General features: G+C 39.7%; 3 protein-coding genes across 4 annotated transcripts; 1 reads left to right on the top strand and 2 right to left on the bottom strand.

Annotated features, from left to right (window-relative positions):
• Positions 1–248: 248 nt before the first annotated feature.
• LOC110052439 (splicing factor 3A subunit 2-like) lies at positions 249–5,927 on the bottom strand. The gene is made up of 9 exons (XM_020758573.2): positions 5,727–5,927; positions 4,618–4,689; positions 4,047–4,093; positions 3,798–3,849; positions 3,162–3,219; positions 2,838–2,887; positions 2,384–2,524; positions 1,613–1,681; positions 249–588 (listed from the first exon to the last, which is right to left on the bottom strand). The coding sequence occupies exons 1-9, from the start codon at positions 5,850–5,852 to the stop codon at positions 430–432; spliced, it is 774 nt and encodes a 257-aa protein (XP_020614232.1). The 5' UTR covers positions 5,853–5,927; the 3' UTR covers positions 249–429.
• A 60-nt stretch (positions 5,928–5,987) lies between these two features.
• LOC110054020 (uncharacterized) lies at positions 5,988–12,468 on the top strand. Its single transcript, XM_089277830.1, has 3 exons — positions 5,988–6,277; positions 7,432–7,525; positions 9,329–12,468. Exons 2-3 carry the CDS (start codon positions 7,495–7,497, stop codon positions 10,270–10,272), a joined length of 975 nt encoding a protein of 324 aa, XP_089133956.1. The 5' UTR covers positions 5,988–6,277; positions 7,432–7,494; the 3' UTR covers positions 10,273–12,468.
• On the bottom strand, positions 9,793–12,930 carry LOC149098355 (uncharacterized). Of its 2 annotated transcripts, XM_089277832.1 has the most exons (3): positions 12,751–12,930; positions 12,560–12,645; positions 9,793–12,099 (listed from the first exon to the last, which is right to left on the bottom strand). In XM_089277832.1, the coding sequence occupies exons 1-3, from the start codon at positions 12,928–12,930 to the stop codon at positions 11,682–11,684; spliced, it is 684 nt and encodes a 227-aa protein (XP_089133958.1). In that variant the 3' UTR covers positions 9,793–11,681. The 2 variants fall into 2 exon arrangements, with proteins under 2 accessions (XP_089133958.1, XP_089133957.1); XM_089277831.1 differs by having other exon boundaries at positions 12,560–12,930.
• Between the last annotated feature and the right edge of the window lie 7,369 nt (positions 12,931–20,299).

Below are 20,299 nucleotides of genomic sequence, written 5' to 3'. Positions count from 1 at the left end.
CAACAACAGTCTAGATGTCAATCAAGACAGTGCATATGTGAAATACACAGAATTTCTAATTTGGCGTGATTCTTCATCTTCAAAAGGGTTATTTCTAAAAAGTGCTTGCAAAGGGAAAAGAAAAAGCACTGAGATGAAGTTACAATCTGGTTGGTTAGATGACTGGTTCTTTCAAGTTATACCACCTCCCAGTTTTGGTTTGATGATCTTTACGTCAGAATCAGTAAAACAAAAAAGAAACTTACACCTTCCACGCAAAACACACACTTTTATTACTCAAGCAATGACATTAAGTTCGTGATTATAAACCAACTTAAAATTTTCTACACAACCGTTACACAAATGTACAGCAAATGAATGTGTCAAAAACCTATTGCAACAAGCTGATTAGCGACTGTTCAGTGTGACAGTGTGTTGGTTGCTAAGTTACTAGCGCTGAGCGAAAGGGTTGAGAGGGTTGGCAGATGGAATGTTCCTTGGTGGAGGTGGAGCTAGACCTGGTGGCCCACCTGGCTGATTGCTGCCTCTCTTCTGCTGTTGCTGTTGTATTTGACCAGGTGTCAATCGGAAATGGAACTGGAGGAAAAACTGCCAAAAAAAATGAATAGAGATGTTGCATTTTGTTAAAACAAATTATTACTGGAACAGCGAAATCCAGGGAGGTCTCAGAGATCTGGCACAACCACTCTTAAAGTTCCACTTGAGATGGCAACATTTCAACATAACGCCAGTGCAATATTCAAATAAATTGCATTGTTTGCTGTGTGAAAGTACTAATTATAACTATTTTAGGATGGAAGTACGAAAATTTCAAAGAAACAGAGCGAAAGCCCCACTGCACAGATTATTTCAAAATACTTATGTACTACACAGTTTTTATTTTTAATTCTATACTCATAATTCAGTGGTTATTATTCAATTAATTAGTTTTACATGAATGTAAATAGAATATAGTGTAGTATAATGTACTTTTTCTACTTAAGGTATTAGTAAGGCAGTTAGTTTTACTTTTGGATGAAGAGCTTATCTTTTGTGGAAATGCCGAAATAAAGTCGTTATCATTATCAATGTTCCTTTGATGAACCACACAATGTTTTTGAAGTTCATTTTTTAATGAAGACAATACATGTTTCGGATGAGATATCATCCATTGTCAGTTGTACAGTGAGAAATAAAATGAAAATATGCAACAAATAGAATAACATAGTGAGATATTAACAAGAATAATTAAGGGTGAAGGCGTGAACCAAAAAATAAAGGGTAAAACTATTTAAGCTCAGAAAGGAGACTAACATTACTAACATCTTAATTTATCCCTTTCATACTAATTACAGTCTCCTTTCTTTCTCCTTTCTTTCTTTTTTTTTTAAGCGATATCTTACTTTGCGCTGCTACGAAGCCTTGGTATTATCATTATTATTTAAACATTCTTACATGTGTATTACTGGGGCAATAGTCCTTCCTTTCTTTAAAAAGCACCCTTAAGCATGTGATTGCAAGAGACCATAATTCCAAGAGTTTCCATGGTACAAAAAAAAATGCTGTTATGCATTTTCAATTCCAATAAGAAATATCAGGAGTCATACATTAATAGCATACACAGCACACTGACCTGTTTTGTGTCCTTATTCCACTGAGTCCAAAGTCTACCTTCATCTTTGTCAATTTCCCGACTTGGAATCTATGTCAGCAAGAGAAAAAAGCAGTTGACATGTTTTGTTTCCCATAGTCTCTCAGTGGTTTCGGTAAAATGTTTCACTGTTTGTCAGTTTGCGCCAACACAGCAAAGAAGAACATTGTTCTACTTCAGACAATGCAAAATTTTGCAGCGCAGGTTGTCAATGGGGCATGGAATTTTGTTTGAACAACAGGCAAAATGAAAGGAACTCCCTCTATTGGCCACAAGTTGCCCAATGGATCAAACTGAGGTCAGCGAAGCTGAAATGGTGATTGAATGCCTGAACAGTGATTATAGCCTTGCTCATGTATATTTGCACAGCAAATTCATAGCTAGAGCAGACTAATATTTTACTAGACATAGAAATACATGTAATTTAGAGCTGCTACTATCCACAACAGCTTCCTGACAGAGGTCTTTTGTATATGGCGTTGTTTGGGTTTGGAATTAACTCCCTCAAACTCTAACAGTTGTAAATACTTTTAAAAAATAACCAAATTTTAAGGCTGCTTTTAAGAGGTGTGCATGAGATATTGTTTGATTTCTTAATTTCTATTTATTCGTTCATAGAGCTTTCACATCTTTCACTCTTATTGCAAACCACTCTTACTGGAGTGACTAATAAAGTTACTTCAATTACTATTCAGGAATGACAGCTGCAGTAGTGGAATATATCAGCCTCAAACTAAGTCAGTGTTAACACACCTTGAATGCTATTGTCTCGTAAGGTTCTGCCGCAAACAAGAGGTACTGCCATGCCTTATCAGGTGGTTCAATACGCTGTTCATACGCTGACATGAAGCGGTGTCTTGGTGTAATGGCTTCTGCTATCTCAGGATAATCCACCTGCAGATATCACATGAGAACACATTGGAAACTGCATACAACGAAGAACTCATCTACATCTACATCTACATCTAATAATTGATAACACTTTCACATCCAATCAATATAAAGTAAAAACAATAAAAAAATAAATATTGCTATTGTCTTGCAAGATTCTGCACAAATAGAGACAATAGAAATGCATATTTCAGACTGAACAAACTATTCTGAGAAAACTTGAGCTCATGAAAAAACTTGAGAAAACTTGAGCTCATGCACAGACTTGCCTTTGGATCAACATATAAAGGTCTTTAAACTACTTTAAAATTCTAACCTGAAACAGTAGACTATGCTGCCCTGTGTCTGGATCTCTCTGTTTTGTAACTAAAGGGAAAAATAGAGTATTTAGAATGTAAATCACAGAGCTTAACTCTCTATGGTCATCTACATCACAAACTCCCTTGACAAAATAAATTATCCCTGTATTTAGGATTTTGTTCATTGACTTTTGTCATAAATATTCCTTTGCAGTACTTCTTCTATATTTCCTAAACATAGAAACTTTTGAGTTGATTGTCAAGCAAGGCAAACATGCCCGCCCAGATCTTCCAGATAAAGTCTCTCCTCTCAAGTTATCACAAGGGTTGAGTTTTTATACCTTTATAACCTGGACGTCCTATCTTGACAAACTTTTTAACAGATACCCTTGGTTTTTCCTGCAGAAAGTGAAAGTTAAAATTATTCCAATTGTCATATGTAACATATATTTTCATTCAATGTATAATAAAACAATTAATAGATTCAGTTTTTGTGATATCCAGAATAATCAAGGTCTTGGTAAGGGTTATCAGCCTCAGCCTTCGGCTTTGGCTGATATCCTTGATTTTTCTGGATATCACAAAAACCTCATCCAATAATTGTTTAAAAATGTACACTAATACCCCATTCACACCAAAGCTTAAACATGTTTAAAAGCTGTTTATTTTAAACACAGTTTATAAGTTTCTTGTCACAAAAGCTTTGAACTGAGGTTTGTCGACTTGATGTTTAGCATAATGAATGCACCCACTAGAGCTTAGTAGATCCAGTCTACCAGTTTTCTATTGCTGATTTTTTTCGATAAACTTGGTTTTATTAAACATGTTTAGTTGGTGTGAAAGGTGTATAAATCTTTCCAGGCCAAGCAAAATTTGGGAGATGATGGTCTGAAGGGCCAGCTAGAATTCAAGTTTTTTCAAGCCCTACATGTACTTTGCTAAAATGTGCATTACTGAAACATAAATAAAGTACTCACAGGGGCTGGTTGTGCTGGGGCCTCTTTAGCTTCCTTAGCAGCACGACGAGCTCTGAAAACAATAAAAGTTATTCACATTTAACTACTAGGGGAAGCACTCTCTAGATAGATGCAGTAATTTTGAAGATAAGGAATCATGCAAAATTAAACACTGTCTACAACAGCCTCCCTTACCCTGTATTTTAAATATACTGTCTTGATTGATAGAATCAAGATTAACAAGAAAGTTATATTGAATATAATACTTACAGGTTTGATTGATGCTTTTTTCCTTGTGTATGAGCCAGATAGCTTCCCTATAACAAAGGAACAAAAAGAAATAAATCTTACGGGTGAGAACAAATGAAGTTGACTATACTTAATAACTTTATTAATCAACATTGTGTTTTTTATAGACAACTACACGTACACTCAAGATGTTTCACAGAAATGAATTTGCTTTGATTAGAGCGGTTTTCAATCGAGTGTTGTACAACAAAAACTAAACCAATTACTTACCAGTTAGACTACCCAGCCAATCTCAAACTGTAGTAAAACCAAAACCAGACTAATCACTGATTACTGAAAACCGCTCCACAATACAGTTTGGATTCTGCAAGTGCTCTGATGCATGCAGCGAAAACAAAATTACTGTTGTTGCAAAATTTACGCAAAAGTTAGTCAGCTGTGGCATCAGGGCACTTCTAGAGCACAGCCTTGAGAAGTCGTATGACAAGCCCAATGTGAGTTTATACCTGAATCTCCAACTAACTTTATTTTGAAGATCTGAAAATGGCTCATCTTGATCCTATATGTATATGAAAAAAGTGTTGGAACTAACCTCATTGTTGTGCAGTGTGAGACATAACTTGCATTCATAAGAACCAAGATGATTTTTCATAAAATATGGATCCTGAAAAACAAAAATAACCTTGTAGAAACATTCCTTCACTTTCTCTACAGTATAAATGTGAACAGCATTTATTATTTAGCAGAAAAATGATTTAAATAAATCAATGTTGTTTAATAAAGGTAACATGTAACAGTGTAACATGTGCAACTGATCAAGAAATATGAGGCCCTTTGAATTTAGTCCAAATAAGAATATAGAAATGTTGGTTTTTGTGGAGAGGAAAAAAAAATTGAGACCTTTGGGAAAAAGCCTTTGAGGCAAGGACAAGAACCAACAACAAGCTCAATCCACAACACAAGTTTGAGGAATCAAACCCCATGCCACACTGGTGGGAGGGGATACTTTTATCACAGGGCTATCCCTGCATTGCTATCCCTCCAAGACAAATTCCTGTTTTCATGTCAACTAAGGACTTTTTGGTTACATTGTGAGCCACAGAGCTTTTCTGGGCTCTGGTTTCAGTGTAATAGGGTTTTATTTTGGGACTTATCATTGGGTCACACTTGCACTTCCTAGTCTAATATGACAAAATTATATGACTAATATGCTTCAGTGGCCACCATCCCTGGGCATGATCGCATGTGGATTCGGATTACAGTATTTGCAAAACCAACTGTATGTCTGGAAATTGTTCAATAAGGTCATCAGCCAGATAGTTATACCTCTTTTTATAGAGTAATTTTTTAACCAATTTATCTATTGGTGCATTTCCATCCCGTACGAAATAGACATCTTATGTTCCTATCTTCATGGAAAAAAAAATAATGATACACTAAGCGTCATTGAAGTTGATTTTGTTGAAATCCTGTTCAGTTAGCACCAAGCCTTTGACAGCAAAAGTATTTTTTCAGTTTGATCTGTGGGAGTTAGTATGTGAGTGTGGGATGCTTTTTCTACATCGCGACATATTGAATGCGACTGATGAATTGGTATCGCGTTCTTACTCCGATCTAGCTTGGTAGCTGGTAAACCACATGGAAGAGTATTTAGAGCTATTACAAACTTCTTGCTACACACAAAGAATTGATTATTTTCACCTTGTTGAGGTCTATTGTCTCCAATGCTAGCTGCCTTAAGCGTTCTCGACGGTCTCTATTCGATTCTGACCACGAAGCAACGCCACCCGAGCCTGTTTTTCCTCCAGCACGGTTTTGAAAATCCATGTTGAACAGAGGATAACACAAAGATGGCGGCGGCCGGCGAGACGCTTGCAAACTGAAGAAAGACTGGGCAAGAGTCTTTCCCAGGCCTACATGTACCAGATTTTCTGGACGATTTGCCTCACTCTGGCGTTTACCGCTCTTCCTCCTGTCCGTTGGCCTGTGCTCAGTTAGCAGTGGTGTTCGTCGTGTTGACTTCTTCTCACAAACCTGGGAACTGGGTCACGTTTCGGTTGTTGAAATGTCTTTTTTTAACATTGGAAAGTGGCTAACGGAGCGAGAAGTAATAGTGCATGGTGCTGTTTAATTTTGACTTGCCCTGACCGGGCGAAGCGTGCAAATCTTTTGCTGAAATCAGCTGAAATAACAGCTGAAATTTCGTTCTGTTTCACTGAGACTGTAAAAGGTGAATTCAACGGTGCACTTTGGTAAGTTTATTCGTAATAAGCTTCCTAAGGTAGACTTAAAAAGCAGTGCGTGGTTTAATTTTGCATTCCGGCTGATTCCGGGCAGTGAATTGATTCCCAGCTCGTCAGCTTTTATTTACCAAAAAGCAGGACGTAACATGTCAATCAAAGTCGATCATCGAAAACGTAGTCGATAAGTCGATAGTACTCGATATTTGTCGATAATTGTCAATCGACAAGTTACGTTTGTCGATAAAAGTCGATAATCACAAGGTTTTCAACTGATTATCGATTTTATCGACAAAAATGCAGACAAATGTTTCAATCAGCTACAAAATTCAAGTAACCAAACCAATAATAGCTCCAATGACTTTTTTTATGCCGAGTTTAAAGAGCTCTAAAGTAAATCTGTATGACAATAACTTAAATAAAAACCTGAACAACCAAGTGGTCTGTTATTCATTACAGAATAGAATGTTTAAATTACCTCGAGAAATGATCGGTTAACAGTTTCAGCTAAACTAAATCGCGATCTATAACATAACTCTAATCAACCTAGTTCCCAGAGTCTCTCTAAGCGGGGGAGATGAGGGATCCTGGGAATTCAAAGTCGTGTTTCTTTGGGTGGACAGAACGGGCCAAAGTTTAGACTAGATGCGGGATAAAATCGAGGCCAGCAAAGTAATTAAGAAGTAACGTAAAGTAAATTGACATTTTATTTCATCAGTGTTTTTGTTCAGTTCAACATTTGACAAATACAAGCTGCTACGACTCTCCTCCCTCTCCGCTAGGTGTGCTGTATTCACAGGGTTTGTATGCCCCTTGCTTCTCCTTGCACCTGTGACTGTTGTACCAGTCCACAACCTACGTATGCCTACGCCATACATCGTTTTTTGTATTTCCGATACTTGTCGATTGAAATCGATCAAAATTGATCAAAATCAATCGTAATCAAATAAAGTCGATAATAACAATAAATTGTGTGATTGACTTTTATCGATTTCCGATATTTGTCGATTAATTAGTATCGACAATGATCGATCTTCATCGACTATCGAAATAATCGACATGTTACGTCCTGCAAAAAGCGGTCGTTTCTCGACCCAAACTTCTTATAGTTTACAGTGAAGTTCAGTTTGATTTTACAGTATTTAACATCTTTTTGTTTCTCTAAGGGAAGCAATGGAACCCTGTATAGAAGCACAGTTAATTGTATCAAGGTCTCAAACTGGAGTTTAATGGAAGAATTAACAAAGCTAAATTATAAAGGTTGGTGACTTTTTATTGACAACAACAGCCTCCGTCGCCATCTTGACTTGGGAATCAGTGATGGGTAGACTAGTCATAGTATTTTCATTACTTTTCATTACTCTTTTTACATGGTCGAAACTTGGTAGTTTTCATAAATCGTTTCGTAAACTATAGCGTAAAACCAAACATATCATGGGGAGAAATCCGATACAACATGGTCGCCGCGCAAGCGTACGGGTATCAAATTTGGTCTTAGATTTCAAATGCGTCGCTAACATCGTAACAAAGAAAACAGTGACAATTGTGCTAACCTTCGTTTTCTTTTTTCCACTGTGTTTTCACCGCCGGACATGAACTGTTTTCTTTTATCATTAAATAAAGTCATAGATGTGTTCAAACCTTCGATTCCTCCTTTAGGTGTTTTCGACGTTGTTTAAGCGGTTCCCTGAGGCTGTTTCTTTTGCACATAATAATCCTCCAATTGTTCTGTCATACCTCTTAATTACACCTGAGAGTGCACAAAACTGCCAAAGCTTAACCACTTTGTACGATTCCTGGAAGTTTTTCTCATATCTGACTGTTTTGTTTACATGCGAAACTTTAGTTTTCATCCAGATTTACGACCCATCGATGGCATTAAACTAGTTCCAAACTTGGTGAAAGAATCTCTTAAACATTGCTGAGTAAGACTGAAAGGGAAGCCATTTTTAAAACGCCAGGGAAACACTGCAAAATCGCCATGTTTTAGAAGCGCCGGAAAGCCATTTTTCTTACGGGACGTCCTCCATTTTGAATCCCATAGTGCTTTGTATAAAGCTTAGTAGCCTTTCCTCATTGCAAAATAAACAATGCTGAAGCATTACATCATAGAATAATTTGCAAGTATGTCGGACGAATTTAGTCATTGTTGCGCTCGTTTCGAGGAGGCAATCAGGGTCACTGGACCAGATATAATATTTGATGGGAGAGAAAAAGAAAGAAGAATCATTTTCACTTTAGGAATTCCTTACCCCTTTTTCAAGGATGCGCACAAAATCGTGCAAGAAGGAATCGCGTGCTCTACAGACACTTCCGGTGAAAATTCTTTAACCAGAAGTAACTATGAAAAGCCAAGTTCTTCGGCTACAAGCCCAAAAGAAGACAAGGCATCATCTTCATCGGTCGCCTAACAATTCACCTACATAGACTTGGTCAAAAAGTGCATATTTGGTGAATGTTTTGCCTTCAGCAATGACCCAAATATTAGAAGAGAAATTGATTCAGCTTTGATGAAAATTGCATACAACATTTCTCTGCAGTACAAAAAAGCCAAAGGTAGGGCAAGAAAAGAGTTAGACGAGCTAGTCCGGAAATTTCATGTAATGGAAGGGCAGGTGAAAACGATTCAAGAGTTTTACAACAAAATGGAAAACCTGCATGATGAAATAGGAATCCTACATTATGAGCTACAAGAATGGAAATCAAGGTGTAATAATTTAGAGGAAGAGAAGGAAAGGATCTATGAGGAGATGTTGTTAGAGGCAAAACAAAGTGAAAGCAAAACCCAAAGTTTACAAGAAGAAAACAAAGAACTGGAAGATTACATTAAATCATTAGAAAACTCTTTGGACATTTCATCGTTCAAAGGAAAGCCTCTTTCACAAGTTAAAAACAAGTCCAGGACATTGAAAACCTTTCTCTCTAGAGTACAGACTGCTCTATGGTTCGCCAATTCTTTCGGTATTGAATTGGAAAGTTTAAGTGTCAAAGAATCAGACACCGGTGTGATTCACAAGGTTAGTTGCTTGCCTAATTCCAGTAATTCTATATCTCAATCTGCAGAGGGGGAAGACAGGTACAGCTCCTTGTCAGAAGATCAAAAAAGAAAAGTTCAGCAAATCCTTTTCTTGTTAGACAAGTTTTCTGTGGGAGATTCATTCTATCATGAAATCTCCATGATTACAGACAGCCTACCCAGGTCTTATTTGGTGAAGCAGTGCCACGAACAGTTGAACAAAATGTGCCACATTGAGGCACTGGATGGAAATTTTGAAGGAGGCAAAGTGAGTTCAGTTGAAACCGTTTTCAAAGAACACATTTCAGATTTCCTCAAGCAAAACCCTGACTTTGATACTATCAATGACAAAATCAAAATTAAAATCAATGGTGATGGTGCCAGAATGACAAGAAATTCAAATTTCATTTTACTTTCATTTTCTACTCTTCAAACTGGGGAATCTGTCATGTCTGCAAAAGGAAACAGAACTATTGGTATAGTCAATGGAACTGAAGGGTATCAGACAATAAAGGTGTCATTTGGAAGTTTATTCAAGGAAATAAACAGCTTGATTGACTCAGCAAAATTAACTGTAGATGGTCATGACCTCAACACTGAATTTTACCTTGGAGGTGATTACAAATTTATTTTACTGATGCTTGGACTCAAAGGAGCCACATCCAACCATGCCTGTGCTTGGTGTAAAGTACACAAGGCTGATTGTTGGAACATAAGTGACAACTACCTTATTTATAACACTCCACCCATGGTAAGAACTCTCAAAGAGATCCGTGAAATGTCAACAACATCTAAAGATAATTACTGCTGTGATAAGCAACCTTTGTTGAACATTCCACTGGATCATACAGTAGTAGATGAACTTCACTTGATGCTACGTGTTACAGATATTTTGATTGAAAATTTGGTCAATGAATGTTTAGACTGGGACCGTGAAGATGACTTAGACAAAAAAAGGGGGAAGCAAAGCGGGCACACCTCAAAAACCTAATTCAAGTGATCAGATCTTGTGGTGTTTCTTTTGATGTGTGGGAACAAAAAAATGCTGATGGGAAAGCCAGTGGCAGATATGACTCGACAAGCCTCTTGGGATCTGACAAGAAGATCCTGCTGGCTGACCTCCCCAGTAAACTGCTCAATACCCTACGCCCAGAAACTGTATCAACAGTTGTAGAGGTTTGGACAGCATTTGCTGACATCTACAAAGTTGTCAACAACTGGAATCCAGAAAAAGACCCAAAACAGTTTTTTATGAAAGCAAAGCAGTGGATTTCTTTGTTCCTCAGCTTAAATGGCAAAAGGGAGGGGTACGAAAGAAATCGAATAACACCATATATGCATATCATGGTAACACACATCCCCAGGTTCTTTGAGCTCCACAAATCAGTCAAAATTTTCACAGGGTAAGGAGTCGAAAAGAACAACGACATGGCTCATGGGATTATTTTGCGGAAGTCCAATAAATGGGATTCTGCTGGGGATGTCCTCCGACAAGAAAGGCGTCAATGGGAGCTTAAAGAACATGAAAGGGAGGTGCAAAATTACACAAGGAGAAAAGAAAGCTACCGGGACGTTGAAATTAAAGAAGCGCGAAAGCGAGCAAAAATTCATCTAACTGAACATCTGCAGCAACCAAGTGAAGCTCAAAATGAACAACCTCCTACACAATGCACAAGCTCCAATACTGATTTTTCAAAAATGACAGTTAAAGAATGAAAAAATGAACTGAAACAGAGAAATGCCAAAGGTTTCAGTCAAAACAACAAAGCTGAGCTTATCAAACAGCTGGAGGAGATTTGTAAACAAGAAAATCAGCAATCAGCAAACAGCTAGCAAGCAGTCAATACATTCTGATTTTTCCAAGTTTTCTTCCTGAATAAATCAGACAACTTGTTACTTAACATACAGTAAAATTATAAGGTCAACACCCTTTAAGTTAGACATGGCAGTAAGCATTGAATAAATGAGAAATCATGTTTTAAAAGGGACCAAATCAAAATCTTTGATGAAAGAGAGTTGTTGACCTGGGTAGTGACTTGTTCCAAATCTCAAATTGTCTTTGGTGAAAACTGCTGGGCAGTGAAATCATGATTTGTTGTGAGTGCTTGTTACACCATGGGCTCGGCAATGGTACTTTGACATATGGAAACAAGGCAAATATGTTGACCTTATAAAACTGTCTGTTTTGTTTTACCTCCTTTGTTGTAACCCTTTCACTCCCAAGGCCAAAATCAAACTTTGGTAAAATCCTAAATTTGATTTGGCTTAATTTAAAGAAAAATGTGAAACTTTCATTTGAATGGTTAGACAATATGGTTTCACTGACACACTACAAGACCATGTCAAGAGGCTCAAGGTTTGGCTGCAGGAGTAGATTGGGTTAAGCTCAAAGGAGGTAATCTAACTTAAAAGTGTGAATGGCTGACGGTTAAAGTCCAGAGAAAGTTTCTCAATAAGCATTCGCTTATCTTCTAGAAGTTTTCCCTGGACAAGTGTAAAAGTTTTAGGTGACTTTGCTAAAAATAGTCGCACCTTAAAAGGGTATTTTACCCTTACCCCATCCCCATTGGAGCCACAAACTAAATCCCATTTTTCAGGGAGTTTGCATCTACTGAAGTCCACTTCATATAATAAAATATACCCCTTTTCCCTGGCCTCTCTTCCCTTTCCATGAAACAAGCTTCGAAAGCAATCATGGTCAAAGTCAATCACTACATTACATCTACTCTTATTTTTAAGTTTTGAGAGCACTGATACCCTTAAAGTATGTACAGCTCTCATCAACCTCTCTGGTTGCACTTTGGGCTTCTCATAAGTTCTGCAACAGAATCAAAATAGAAACTAGGTCAGCTCTTCTTGACAGCAACCAAAATTTTGAATTTATAGAAATGCACTGAAATTAACTAGGAAACCAAAATTGTATGAAATACATGCACATTAATCAGGATTTTATTCCAAAAACATTAATGTGCAAACATAAATAAATACATTTAATTAAAAAACAGACTTATTATTTTATTACGGTGTAGACATCCTAGTACTGGAAACTATTAACATAAATTATCGGTGTACACATTTGACTGAAGTTAGAACACTGCCAATAAAAACTCTACCAAAGGTTTAAGTAAAATTTGGGACACTCCAACTGGTCTTTATACATGCAGTTGTTGTGTCTCCTCGAAGAAAACGCAATTGAAAAACAAGGAAGACGCTATAGTTCCTTTAACTATTATACAACACCTCATTTACTAAACAGTCAAAGTGTCCATAAAACTGACCTGACAAGATCAATGGTGAGGTTTTCCTCTTCTCCCCAACTGTTTTCAAATGTGCTGTAACCTAGCCATTTTACCAAATACTGCGTCTGAAAATGATATATTATAAGCGTAAGTACATGTGTTAAAGAACAAGAGAAATGCAACAGCAATACCTGACAAACCACAATATTAAAACCAAAACTTGAACTCACCGTTCCGCCCGAACTCCTCTTGGAAATCAATCGCTCCACAGCGAAATAATGCGAGCTAACATTTCTTTTAATCTTTTTAAAGCTTTTCCCTCCCCAGAGAAGATCTGAGGAGGAATCATTGTGCATTTGCACGAAAAAACCGCGAGAATTTTTGCTTGAACTTCGCACACCGCTCGCCATTACAGTGGTTTTTTTTTGCTGGCCGCAATTTGATACTTTCGCGCATGATCAGTATGAGCTTTCGCTTGATTCCCGAGCCCTCAATGCGTTTCGCTGACTGTCACGGATTTCTCCCCATGCGCGTTCCACGTCAGCAACAATCGTCTTTAATTGACTTGAGAAAATCATACAAGATTGGAACCTTACACCGATCGTAGAACATGCGGTGACAAAAACCACGTGATATATTCTGTCAATAATTCTTACACTCGCCGCATCTGTTCACATGGTGGTGATACAGATGGAAAATAACAAAACAAGCGAAAACATTGAATGAACGGGCCACATCCACATCTCGTAGTTTAGTTCGTAAGAAATAGCAATTTGCGAAAACTGGTACAAACTGGTAAGTTCAAGTTTTGAAAGTGTTCATTTCCCAAGTGTTACGGTCTAAATCTTTGCAAAAGTTCTCCATTGATCGCCGCTTTTGGCGAGGTCTGTTAACAGCAGTGACTGGTCAGTGTGAAGAGTCACACGGCTCTGGGCTATCAGGTGCTGTTAACTCATCAATGTTGGATCGCACTTTAATTGGGAACGGGTGTTTGACACTCCTCTTCAACAAATTTCTCGAACCTGCTACTTGAACCACTGCTGCTCTTACTCTACCGTCAAGTCCTGGCAACAACTCCCTTTAAACTCACCAACAATAGATGAGCTTGGGGAAGGTGCCTGGAAAGATAGTGGAGCCTCGAGCACAAGACATGACAACCCTGTGAGCGGCAAACACCAGCACCGTCACATTGCAAAAAACAGTGGTACCATGATACCTACCTCATACTTACCAGGAAGGGAGGGTGGGCAGGGAGCGAAGTTACCAAGCACAGTTGAAAAGGCAAGAATGCACGTGAGAATCAGGGTTCGTACGGGTTCTGGAAAACCTGGAAAGTCCTGGAATTTTATTGTGGCCTTTTCCAGGACTGGAACGTCCTGGAAAAGGGCTACTGGTCCTGGAAAGTTCTGGAAATCTCTTAAAGTGCCTATAACATAAAAAAATAATTGATGCTTACTTGAAAGGCTTTTCAAAGTAAAGAAGAGTGGGATTTTCGTTTTTGGAATATCTTTTTTCGTTTTAGAGATATTTACATTTATGTAAGGAAAGTGATGACTTTATTGGTGGTTCCAACAAAACAGCACAACACTCAATCGAGAATAACTGGTAATATTAAAGCAGTGTTCTTTAAACTTGACACCAGAAATGTGCATCAAAAGAAACGTAATGACACCCGTCGTGCCATTGCCACGACAACAGTTATGCCGCTAGTTCTGTTTTAACTGAGACTAAAATTCCCAGATTTTATCTTAAACAAGGATCATCCACTCCCACCAATCTAATGGAGAGAGTTAAGACAATATGGGAACCATGTGTGTTCCGAGCAAGACCCTCTGTCCCTATTTAAAAGGTAGTAAATGGGGATATTTGGTTTTTCACAGAAAGAGACTGGAGCCAAGAGTGTTGCCATGGCAACAACAGTAGGTGTCATTCTGTTTCTTTTGTGATGTACATTTCATTTACCTTCATCTAACTTCATCCCCCTTCATTTCCCTTCATCTACCTTCATTTCCCTTCATCTAACTTTATCTACCTTCATTTCCCTTCATATAACTTCACCCAGCTTCATTTCCCTTCATCTAACTTCATCAGCGTTCATGAAAGTGATCTCTCCTCAAATTAACTGGCAAACAGGTAGGCAATTTTACAAAAAGTCTCCTAATTTAATAATTTATACTTATGACAGAGGTAGACTTTCAATGCATAATGCCTATACAACCTCTAAAAAGATGTAGAGGAGGCTAAGTGCTACAAATGTAAGAATTAAAAGCATTTAACATCGATTTATAAGGGGTGATGATGTTCCAGTGTGTCCCAGTCAAGTATAATTGAGGTTTTCAAAGGACACTTCACCTGGGTTAAGCTCCCAATAACGGTTTTGTTGGCCTGTACTCTGCATGTTGCTGTATGTGCAATCACATGGCTTGAGATGTAGCCAATTTCAAACTTGAAATTCACTGAATCAGTACCCCTACTATAATTAAAATTTAAATATGCTCACTTCTTTTCGGCCTTCATTGAGCAGATTTTTTGGCAGCTGATTATGGAGTAGTTTCTCCACTTTGTTAACGTTTTCAGCTGAATTCGAGGAATGTTCGGACCCTCCACTTTTCAGATAAGTGGGAAGGTTTACTGTTTTCAGCTTCTCTTTAATGGCATCCAACTCACCAAGCATATACAGAATATCTAGTATCTGCCAAAACAATCAGTTGATAATTAGCAAGTAACATGCAAGCATGGAGGGGCTGCTGAACCTAGCAACTTGCGCAGTAGTTGCACGATAAACTGGACCTTTGATGTTTTAGTTGTGAGGATATGCACCACGGCCTGATTGTCTGAGCGAAAGAGGATGTTACGTCAAAACCACTGATGTCCCCAGATGTGCGTGGCAATAACTATGGGAAACAGCTCCTTATAGGAGAATAACAAATCTCTTTCCATTAAACTACAAAAACTACAGAATCACGCTGCACGTATTTTGACCTCTTCTTCATATGATGCCAATGCGGATGATCTCTTTGTTAAACTTGGCTGGCAAAAACTTAATTTTCAACGGAAATTGAAAACAGCCACTATGGTCTATAAATCTCTTAATGGTCTCGCCCCTGATTATCTGAAATCAATGTTTACTGATCGGAGTGTAATATCTACCAATTCTCTTAGGAATTGTGAGGGCAAACTAGCTGTTCCACTCCCCCACACCAATTGTCTAAAAACAGTTTCAACTATAGTGGTGCGGTGCTGTGGAACAGCTTACCTACCAATCTGCAGCAAGCACAAACTCTTGCTAGTTTTAAATCCGGCTGCAGGGGTTTCCTTTTTCATAACAAATAAGTTAATTAATCACACGGCATTCATGGAAAGCAGGCAGTTCGTTATTGTTTTTATTTTTGTTGTTATTAGATTTAATTAGGAGTAGATTAGTATCTTAATGTAATTAATGCAATTTTAGTATTTACTTTAAGTCCTGACGTTTTACCCGTGTATAAATAAAGTTAAATAAATAAATAAGTAAGTAAATAAATAAATAAATAAATAAATAAATAAATAAATAAATAAATAGGCAATTGAGTGCGAGGCCTGCAATGGATCCCAGGAACCACTGAACCACTTATCCTGCCCGGAAAGAAGGAATTCCTGCCACCCTTGCAAGGCCAGGTGAAACTCGGTGTTAAGGCGGATGGGATGATCACGCTTGCGAAAACAGCATAGCAGGTCAATCGTGCTCCGGAGGAAGGTTCTACCAAGCCAAACTACTTTAGCAAGATGATGTAGCTGACCAATGAGAGATTCTAATTGATGCCTCCTACACCAGCGCCAGAACTGCCAGGATGCAGTCAACTCCTGAAGGGCAAACAGTAGGTCTGCCAGGAGGCGAGCTGTCTCTGCCTGAGTATCCAGTTCTATACCCAGCACCACAAGTTAGGTCGAGGGGCCTACAGACTTGTTAGGATGCAGAGGAGAGAGTTAGATTGTGCAGAGAAGGCGCTGGGAAAGGGCTCACTACACGGCCTAGGGCAACCTCATTGGCCAGGAAGTCATCGATGATGTTACACTCTACTCAATCTCGCACAGGAACTACTACAAAACTGCAATGACAACACGTTTTCTCATCGATCCTCGTTTCGTTTTTATTCTCGCCAACGCGTGGGATTTTCGATCCCATAATAATAAGTGACCTGGGGCTGGGCCCAGTCCCTCACGTTCTACTTGTAACACACTCCCCTCCAACAGAAATGTCGTCCCGACATTATAACAGGAAATACAAAACCAAAAAGAACAATGGTTAGGAGGGAGCGTCAGTTCTCGTCATGTTTCAAACTGAATACTTATTGTGGCAGTTCCATGATCCGCAGGTTTTGTCTTTAACAGTTTGTAACTAGAGGGAAAATCCAACACAAATTTCGCTTATGAGTTAAGTCACAGAAGGCGAGCAACAGGTCTGCTTGTCCATGGTTAATACTCGGAGTAATCAGTTGTGACTTCAGGAGTGTTCATTACTGGTTTGTCCATATGGGCTGTGGTATATACTGCAGCTGTGGAATGAATGGGATGTGCGGGGTGCAGTGAACACACCGGCAGTGAGGTACAAGCCAGTTGGCCATGACTTGGTAGGGAAGTATCACCTGAGGGCATTGAATTGCGTTTACTACTGGGTTTAAACGTTGGTACTCGGGTACCCCCATCTGACTGTAAGTCAGAATCCGAGGGGGTCGTCTCTCCCTTCTAGGTCGGGTAGCTCCCTCTAGGTGTTCCTCTGAATCTGAATTGTCACTTTCCTCAGGGGCCATATCAGTCACATCTAGGACAGATGAATTTGGCACTGATGAGTCACCAGTGTCCACTTGTGGGTCAGGTTGGTCCCTGGTATCTGACATAGTGGCACAATCTTCATTATCACAGTGGTCCTGTGGGTCCATAGGAGGGGTGTCTACTTCCGCCGGAAAGGCTATTTCATGGGTGACTGGAGAGGACAGTGTGTTCATCTCATACTCATCATCGGAACTCTCTCCAATGTCTTCAGGCTGAGGTGGCACTCTAGGTCTTAGTTGGGTGGTCTTGGATGATGCTCTCATTGGTTTAGGCAGTGGTAAAGCATCACAAGGAAGTAGCAAGTTACGGTGTAACACTCGTTGTTTCCCACGGCCAAGTTCTGGCTTTACTCGATAGACTGGACTATCAGATATGCGTTCCTCAACTACATAAATTTGCTCTTCCCAGTGTGAACGGAGCTTTCCAGGTCCTCCCCTTTCTGAAAGGTTTCTAACAAGTACGCGGTCGCCGGGGAGTAGGACTGCTGCGGAAGCCTTCTTGTCGTAATACACTTTACTCCTGGCTGACGATTTCTGGGTGTTCCTAGATGCTAGGTCGTAGGCCTGTCTCATATCTGCTTGCCACGTCTTTACATAGTCCTGGTAATCACCCTGTTGAAGGTCGTTGTCTAGGTCAAACAGCAAATCAACTGGTAATCGTGGGGAACGGCCTAACATCAGGTAAAATGGCGAGAACCCAGTCGTTTCGTGTCTTGTGCAGTTGTACGCATGTATAAGCTTGTTTAAGGAATCTTTCCAGTTCGATTTCTTTTCCTCCGGGAGGGTCCTTAGCATCGAGAGTAACGTTCGGTTCATGCGTTCTACCTGGCCATTGCCCTGTGGGTGGTATGGAGTGGTTCGCGAGCTGGCAACTCCACTGAGACGTTCTAGGTTGTGGAACAATTTGTTTTCAAACTCACCACCTTGGTCGTGATGTATTCGTGCTGGGAAACCGAACCTTGGGATAAACTCATTGTAGATCTTCTCAGCAGCAGTACGGGCCGTCTTGTTGCGCGTTGCATAGGCTTGGGCATATTTGGTAAAGTTATCAACAATCAGCAGTACATATTCATATCCACCTTTGCTCTTGTCCAGATGCAGAAAATCAATGGAAACTACTTCAAAGGGTGCTGATGTCATCAGGTGCATCATAGGTGCTTTCGTGACTGTGTTTGGTTTCTTCTGTTTGATGCATCTGCAACGTTGTGTCACAAAATACTCTATGTCACGGTACATATGTGGCCAGTAGAAGCGGGACCTTGCAAGTTCTGCGACTCTCTCCACTCCAAGGTGTCCCATCTCTGTGTGTAGTTCTTTAAGTACCACTGGGATGAAGTTGTGTGGCAGAACTAATTGTATCTTAGAGCTTGTTCTTCGTCGCAGGATACCATGTTCATCAACTTCCAGTTTCTTCCATTCTCTCATAAGGTTGGTAACTCCATGGGGTTCATTCTTCAGTTGGCCACCACCCGGTTTGATCCCGTGTGTCTTGTAGTAAAGCACGCGGCATATAGCACTATCCGAGTGCTGTGCCTCCTTGATTTCACTAGGGCTGAAGGGTTTTAGATTCAGATCCTTTAATGTCGGTTCAGGAGTTGTCAAGTCTGCGGCAATTGCCGTAACCCATGGGATTGTGCCTTTTGCCTGTTCCCTAACTGCTTCCACGGTTGCTTCAAGGACATCTTTGGGTACTTCCTCTGTACAATCGCTCATATACTTGTCTATGTCCAATGGGATTCTTGACAGAACATCCGCGTCAACATTAGTCTTGCCCGGTCGGTACTTGATTGTAAAGTTATAATCCGCTAACTCGGCCACCCACCGATGCCCCGTGGCATTCAACTTTGCTGATGACATCACATACGTTAACGGGTTATTGTCAGTGAAAACAGCGAAGGATGGAGCATAGAATAAGTAATCCCTGAATTTGTCAGTAATTGCCCACTTTAGGGCCAAGAATTCTAACTTTCCTGAGTGCAAGTGGTAGTTCCGTTCCGCGGGCGTCAATGTCCTTGAGCCATAGCCAACAACTCTCAATTTCCCCCCTTGTTCTTGGTAGAGCACCGCCCCAAGTCCTTCGCTTGAGGCATCCGTGTGCAGTACAAATGGTCGTTCAAAGTCAGGGTAAGCCATTACCCCTGGCTGCATAAGAAGTTCAATTAGGAAGTTTAATCGCTCTTGGTGTCTTTCATTCCACGGGATTTTGTGATTTGATGACGATTGTCCTTTCGATGTCGGCAACTTCCACTTGGGGTGCTCTTTCTGTCCTTTAGCTCTGCTGGGCTGGTCACTGCATTCTTTAACTGAAAGTAGGTCATAAAGGGGTTTGGCTAATCTGGAGAAGTCGCGAATATATTGGCGGTAATAGCTTATGAAACCCAGGAGTTTGCGCAATTCACCAACAGTTCTTGGTTTAGTTTCCTTAAGGGCTGCCACTGCTGCAACGTCTGCTGAGTCCATTGTGTAGCCATCTGCTGAGACTATTCTGCCTAAGTAACGAACACGGGGCTTAAACAACTCACATTTCTTTGGCTTCAGCTTGATACCATACTCCTGCAAACGTTTAAGTACCTTTCGCACATTGTCTACATGCTCAGAAAATGTCCTACTGTACACCAGGACATCATCAAGATATGGAATACATATTTCATCGCGGAGACCTTCTAGGCATTTCTCCATCTACCTCTGGTAAGCTGCCGGTGCATTTTTAAGGCCAAAAGGAATCCGGTTCCACTGGTATAAACCCCAGGGGGTGATGAACGCTGTTAGATGTCGGTGTTCTTCTGCTACGAATCCTTGATGATATGCCTTTCCTTGGTCTAACACTGAAAAGTAAGTGTTCCCACTGAGACTATTCAGGATGTCTTGGATGCGAGGGATGGGCTGGCGGTCATCCTCAGTTTTGCTGTTTAACTGCCTATAGTCAACACATAGTCTCAGACTGCCGTCTTTTTTTCTCACACACACC

Source organism: Orbicella faveolata, unplaced genomic scaffold (assembly GCF_042242905.1).
Source record: "Orbicella faveolata isolate gen_17 unplaced genomic scaffold, um_ofav_v1 contig_46, whole genome shotgun sequence".
NCBI lineage: Eukaryota > Metazoa > Cnidaria > Anthozoa > Scleractinia > Merulinidae > Orbicella > Orbicella faveolata.
This window is presented reverse-complemented; position numbering and strand designations above follow the sequence as displayed.